Source organism: Pterocles gutturalis, unplaced genomic scaffold (assembly GCF_000699245.1).
Source record: "Pterocles gutturalis isolate BGI_N339 unplaced genomic scaffold, ASM69924v1 scaffold4877, whole genome shotgun sequence".
NCBI lineage: Eukaryota > Metazoa > Chordata > Aves > Pterocliformes > Pteroclidae > Pterocles > Pterocles gutturalis.
The window spans coordinates 3976-11083 of NW_010107705.1; the positions used below are offsets into that span (position 1 = coordinate 3976).

The following is a 7108-nucleotide window of genomic DNA, read 5'->3' on the forward strand; positions in this document are numbered from 1 at the left end:
AGTTTCATGGCTCGCTTGGGCTGATTATAGACCATGCTGCTGCCAAAAGAGCAGGCTCGCTCCCTGCCCCGGCCTCCCAGCTCTGCACACCAGCCTCGCAAGAGGGAATCTACTGGCAGCACACCTCCTGTGGTGGCACTGGTTTAAGCCAATCTGTGTGATCACCACCTCGTTCACTTCCCTGGAAACAACGTGGAAGATTGCCTTGAGAGCAAAGGCGTGCAGGAAGCACTCAAAAAAGCTCCAAGATAGAATTCATGACTCTTAAGAGAAAAATACTGAGACTCCTGTTGGGGAATATCTGTGGTACCTCTCAAGGCAAATTAAAAACACTTTTGTGCTTAAATATAAAAGAAAAATGTAAAGAACCATGACATGAACAAGACATTGGGCAGAGTCCTGCGCAATACATGGTTCTACACGGAGTCTGCAGCAACGCATTCCCAGCAGATTGCTTATATCCACCGCACCAGCACCAATCCTGGGAGCGTCAGCACGGGGCACCTCAGCCCGGCCGTGGGTCCATCCCCCAGCCCAGCTCTGCTGCCCAAAGGCGGCCCCTCAGCTTGGGCCCTGAGTGTTCCCAGGCCAGGACGGCTCCAGGACAATGCTGAGGCTGCTTCATCACCACGGGAAAATTCACTCCCTTGCAAGTCCATCTCTGGCCTTCCTGCTTCCAGCCAGTTTAACCCCTTCTTGCAGCAGGGCCTTCTCGTCCGCCGTGCCAGATCACTCCTCGGTCACAGATTACCCCTGCGGAGCAGCTACAACTGGTATTTCCCCTTCGCTCCTGAAGGATGTCATAGAATCACAGAAGGGTTTGGGTTGGAAGGGACCTTAGAGATCATGTAGTTCCACCCCCTGCCGCGGGCAGGGACACCTCCCACTAGCCCAGGTTGCCCAAAGCCTCATCCTATCAATGAGTAAACACACAGTAGGCACAATCGCCTTAGTCATCAAGAAGCCTCAAAATGAATCTGGCTTTGTGTCTGGACCTCCAAAATCTGCCGTAAAATCAGAGAGATTAGTGGGGAAAAAAATCCATGCACAACCCCTCCTCAACAGCTGGGAGAAGGCAGCCACGAGCAACTTCCAGCATGCTCCTGTGTGGCTCCACAGCATCGAAGACTGTCTTGTATTTTCAGGAAGTCCAAAGACAAGTGTGATCAGATATTGTGGATGGGTGTTGGAAATGGGATGTCTTTCCTGGGTTCTGTTTTCTGGTCAGTCACTAAGGCAACTGTCCAGCGACACAGTCCAGTGTACAGGAAAAGGTTTTCTCAGATGGAGAGCCTGTAGACTAAAACTGGGAGTGACAAAACGATGTACAGCACACACTGGCGATCTCGCCGGTATGCTTACAAATGGTGGCAATGCTTAACTGCTGGGTATGGTACCAACTGGTACCTCTGCTAACAACCTGAACTTGTGGACTGCCACTGATGAAGTTGGTACTGATTTTAATGATGTGGTTTCTTCTTGCTGCCAGACACTGGCTTTCTTACAATTTGCTTTTCAAACTACTTTACAGCTCTAAAGAAATTAGCATCAGTTGCTCAAGCAGATGAAATCTGAATCTCATAGTTCTTGACTGGCTCATCCTTACTGAAGGAGATGCACCCTGCACTTTTACTAGGAATGCAAGTCTCTCTCCTGCTCAGAAGTTTTGTTAATGGAGCCAACTAACAGCTAAGATTTAGAAAATACCTTTGGCAGGAGGGGAGGCATATCAGTTTGCCTCAGGGCAACATGTGTTTTATAAGGTGAACATCTTCCTGTCGTGTTCTTTTCATGTATGTTGCAAAAAGGGAGAACAAAGAGGTACCATGAGACACATCAAACCAAGTGATGTAAAATCTCACTTAGACTGAGTCCAAAGTTCAAATAGTAGTAACAGATCAGACAGACACTTCCCATGTCATACCTCACTGCCATGAGAACACCATGGGCAGTCAGCTGCTCCCCCCAAAGCTCTTGCAGAGAAGTATAAGCCTTGAAATATATGTGCTGCCCAAAAGACTTCCTGATGTCAGGAATTCAGCCTTGCACCAAAATGGGATACAGACACACGCTTGAAAAAGACTGTTCATTCTCCTTTGCGGACCTGTTAGCTCCACCTTCCTGCTAACAGAGTAATTTGGGTTGGAACGGACCTTTAAAGGTCACCTAGTGCAACCCCCCTGCAATGAGCAGGGACATCTTCAACTAGATCAGGTTGCTTGCTCAGAGCCCCATCCAACCTGACCTTGAATGTCTTAATCGTGTAAACTTCTCTTAGAAACCTGCTTTCTGGCGTACAACCTTCTCCCCGATTCTTCAAATCTGCTCAAGCCTCTTCCTCAGCTACCTATTGGTGATTTCAGAACCCCTAGAGGAACTGAAATATCTTCTTGCACAGCTTATCAGCATGCTGTGGACTCTGTGAAATATAAATTAACTCAAATTCCATATCAAGGCTTTTAAGAGACAACTAGATAAATATGTAGTTATTGAATGTTTGTAACTACAACTTCATATTGAGCATAATCAAAAGTTTAAAGTTTGAGTCCTTAAGTGTCAGAAGGTGGTTCGGGGCTGGAAAGAAGGTACCTTTTCCAGTTGTACAACTGATTGAGGACAGTACTGATAAGACCATAAAACGACCTTCCTCTATGGAGCTGTTAAATACAAACTCTTGCCACTGCAGCCAGGCCACTGCTGAAGTTCAGTAAATCTCAACTCAGAAATATCAAGATCATTTGATTCCTTGGTTCTTAAATATATCTGTGAATCCCATTTAATTACCTCTGTGCATGAGGGAGGGGTTTTAAATTCCATACCTTCAGGGGGTGACACTGATAAAAGTACTGTGCACCCAATACTTGAGCTTGTGGGTTGGACAGGAGCCCCACATTACTCCACAATATCTTTATCTCCAGGGTCACAGGAACCATGCAACAGGAAGTGCAATTCACAGCCTGAAAATAAAATATACCCCAAACATCTTAGTATTATACTTTAAAGGTAGAAAAGAATTATTGTGGTCAAAGACTAATATTTTGGTTAGCATAGGTCACAGAACCTTAATCAGTCACTTCAGCACTAAGCCCACAACTTCTGGCCAGGTCAACCACCCATTTTAGAGCCATATCCATCTCATCGTCATCTTACCTCCAAACAGAATTTGTCTCAGCTCTAGCACTTATATTTTGCATTCTATTAGGCCACCTCCTGACAGACTAATAATTATTAAAATGGCATTTCCCTCCTCCATAAGTACTTAAGATCACAAACTTTTACCCTTATTAGGTAATATAAATATCCCTAGAAACTGGAAAATCAGAAAGGATGATGATAATAAAAACATGAAATTAACAGAAAGTAACCAGGTAATACTAGTTCTAGAAGGCTGTCAGAAAACTAGGCAATACAGCACTGGATTCAGTGTTAATTTTTTTTTTTTTCCCATTTAAATAGCAAGAACAGGATTCAAGAGATATCACATCTGTCAGGGGTAGTTTTCTTGGTTTAGTAAGTATCCTAATAATATGAAACATAGCAAGAATGACTGCTTACAGGCGTTAAGACCCCTGAGAGTCAGAAAGTAAGCCCAGGTGAAGAAGCTAGTTCTTTTTTTCCCATGCTCATGCTTCCCCAAGGCAATACAAAGATATGAAAAACATTCACAGCTGGCCTTTTGCATTCATGTTACCTGCACATCGCAGTTCTGAATCAGAATGGTGGTCCACTCTTCTGGATGGGTTGCATGAGCACTGCCAGTTATCGCAAGGACCTCTGCTCTGTTCATCCCCTGAAGAGCATTGTATAACTTCTGCTGGATGTAACTACAGTTACCTTCTTCTGGTATTGGGGATAGGCTGGAAATGAAAAAATGCAACAGCTTTGATAAAGTGATTTCCAGGACAGAAAAAACCCACTATCAACATCCTTCCTTCGTAATGAGTGTTTCTTCTGCTCTTGTAACAAGTCAACAGAATCATTATGGAAGTATTGGTATTAAATGGACGTACTTTCAATCCTCTCTGCAATGAGAAGGGAGAAGAAGAACATGGCAGGGTAACGTGCAATAAGGAATCCTGATGGCTCATTAGCCACCTTATCACATCAGTGGTTGTGTATCTGCCCTGGCACCAACAAAAGAATGATCCAAACCATCAAAACAATCACTTTTTAAGGTTCTGTTAAAATTCAGTCCTCAAATACAAACCCTACTCTTGCCCAAGACATGCCTCAAAATGTCCCACCACGTTCAGGTTGTTCTAGAGGTCCACCATCTCTCTGATATTCAGGTCCTCTTAGGCGTATATGAAAGACCTGTAGAGACCCATTGGTGATGTCAGGGAAGAACCCAGGCTCTACAGCAGTGCATGAGAGACTACAGAAAAACGTGCTAAGTGAGTCCACACCTTCCAAATGCGTCAGGAGGGGTGACTGCAGGGTGTGTTGTTACCTGAGCTTGCAGCCTGTCCTCATATTTCTTCCAAATTGTACTGCATGTCTAAGGGACTGTGAGCAACTCCCATCACCTTCGCTCCATAAAATGCTCATCTGACAGACTGCATGTCAGGAAGCCAAACAAAAGCATAAACAGACAATACAGGACACCCAACTTGTATTTAACAACCCTCTCATGCCACGTTCCTCCTTATTCCTATCACAGGACTAAATTCAGTTGTGACCAAAAGCCCTGCTGATGTCTGCAATGTAATACTGAGTTACGGCCTCACAGGCAAAGGCAGCATCTCAAAAGCCCAGACAGTAGAGTACCAGAAGTCAATAAACCCGCTGGTAAATAAAACTTGGTATCAGAAAAAGGATACATGCTGCACAGCACCACTATCTGCAATCAGCAGTGGTGCTCCAGTGATATAGCCAGGGTTTCCACTTCTGGGCAACGTATGAGAAAGAGTTCTGGTCTACAGAGACACGGGAAGAAAGGAAGAGAAGACATTAGCACCAGTGAGATCCGTTCATCTCAGAAAATGAAATTCACATTCTGAAAAATGTAAATGTAACCTATTTTTTGAATGACTAAATATTATGCAGTACTAAAACCTCCATTATTTGTTTCCAAATCCTCCTTCTTACCTGGCAAGTTCATCTGCACTCCAGGAGGTAAAAAACTAAATGTCAGTACCCTGAAATGCAGATGCTACCAGGACAGTTCTTGAGATAATGAATTCCTATTGCTCAGCATTTGTCTCTAAGGAAACGAACATATCGGTCTGGGCAATTCTACAGACAATCTGCAGAACAAACCCTGCCTTGACCCCGATTCTGAGTGGCAGACTCCACTTCTAAATTGTTTTATGGGGAGAGCCTCCAGGGATAACTTTAGCAAGGTTGCACTGCACACTTGTCAGCTCCTGAGGTCACCACTTACCCCCCTTTACATTGCCTCTATGGGACAAGGTTTATATGAACTTCAGCACACACTTGTATCTCTGATTTCCATGCCCTCCAAAGTAACTTCTCCCTACTGCACAGGCAGAGTTAAATAAGTACCCAGAATAAATTTAGCAACTTTGTTCACAAACACTGAACACCTCAGATGCAGCACCAGCTCCAACCCTCTCCTTCACAAGACCGTGCTGGTGACCCTGATCTCATCCTCTCTCCTTCTCCCCCCACCAAATAAAACCCCAAACCAAATCAAAACAACAGCCAAAAATGGTAAGATAAAAATAATCAACCCCTTCAAACTTGCACAGTACAAGACTGTATGCTTGCACTGAGCCTGAGTTTTTCTACTGATTTACTTGAGAGCAGAGCAGTGTCCCCTCCTTCCTCCAACCACCATCTGGGTCCAGGGTTCCAGTACTACCATACCACAGTGACACTGCTCTAACCTTTTCACACCTCATCTGTACAAAGGTGGATCACAAACTAGAGACTTGTCAAGAGCCAGTGGATGGGGGCACTGACCCAGAAGTGCACAGTGAAGCGCTGCTGCAGAGAGGATCCGGAGTTCCCAGAGATATTGCTCACTTTGAACCGGACAGAAACACCCTGAATCCCATGTGTGCCACTGAATTCTATCTCGTAGATCACCTGAAAGTCCAAATCAGAGAAGAATCAGAGGCAGAGTCAGGTAACAGGCCAGTAACTTCAAGCTAGTGTTGAGCTGCCCAAAGGAAAGAAAGTTCAGATACCTCAGAAACAGCATTGTGACATGTGTTGTCTTTCATGTGGGGAGCTCCAGGCGGTGCGACTGCGGTGACATCTACCTGGGGGCAGTAAGCATATTAACAATTAGCGATTGTTTAAAAGGAGTGTGCCCTCCTTACTCTTTTCCACTGCTTTTCTATCCAAGTCACATTTACCTTTCTGCTGTAGCTGTGATCTGTGGACACATCACCCTTCTCCAGAGGCCTAATTTTTTCTAAGAAACCAAGCTACCTCCCTGACTCCAGTCCTATCTATGCTCATTCATTGAAAAGTACATATTTCCTTAAATCCCTATTTTTTTTCTGTAATGTTAAACTTTTGTCCAAAAAAATCTTGTCTCAGACACAGAACACTCCCATTCTCCCAAGTTCCCAAACCCTGGGCATTACTATGAATGCCTAAGATTCCAGATGTGTTTTATTGCAGAAGCAGAAATTATTTTAATTGGCAATAGAGACTGACCTTCATGGACTGCACAACGGTGTCATTAACTGGGACCTGGGGAAAACAAACAAAGAAACATACAACACCAAAGAAGCAACCTATTTTCTGGGTTTGCAAGTGCCTAAAGTCATGAAACCATCACTAAAAAGAGCATACATGTTATATTGACAAAAATTACTTTGTTTCTTCCAGAAGTGTAAAATCTGTCATCAATTTGTGATGTAGGAATCATAGATATAATCCACAGGAAGCATTTTTAGAACATCAAAAGACAAATTTTATTCTCGGCCCTGCTAATGACCTGCAGAACGGAGAGTTTAAGAATACAGCATCTTAGATCCATTCCTGGAGCTCCGCCTTCTGAAATCAAGTCACCACTTCAGCTTCCCTTTAAGGAAAATAAATTTTGTCCACAGTAACAAAGAAAGCCCTGTAAAGTGAGTTAAATTCAATCAGCAGAAGACTGTCCATTACAGTTACGTAGACTTAGGTTTCC

The 7108-nt window shown here is 44.0% G+C and overlaps 1 protein-coding gene across 1 annotated transcript in view; it reads right to left on the reverse strand.

Moving 5' to 3' along the window:
- Window positions 1-6666, reverse strand: part of TCTN3 (tectonic family member 3) — a gene marked incomplete at its 5' end in the record, with an annotated part of 7580 nt that extends 914 nt beyond the window's left edge. The window contains 7 exons of the mRNA XM_010088186.1: window positions 2820-2957; window positions 3692-3857; window positions 4451-4548; window positions 4821-4916; window positions 5926-6051; window positions 6153-6223; window positions 6627-6666. Coding sequence (XP_010086488.1) covers window positions 2820-2957; window positions 3692-3857; window positions 4451-4548; window positions 4821-4916; window positions 5926-6051; window positions 6153-6223; window positions 6627-6666 — 735 coding nt within the window. The remainder of the gene's footprint in view (window positions 1-2819; window positions 2958-3691; window positions 3858-4450; window positions 4549-4820; window positions 4917-5925; window positions 6052-6152; window positions 6224-6626) is intronic.
- Window positions 6667-7108: the final 442 nt, after the last annotated feature.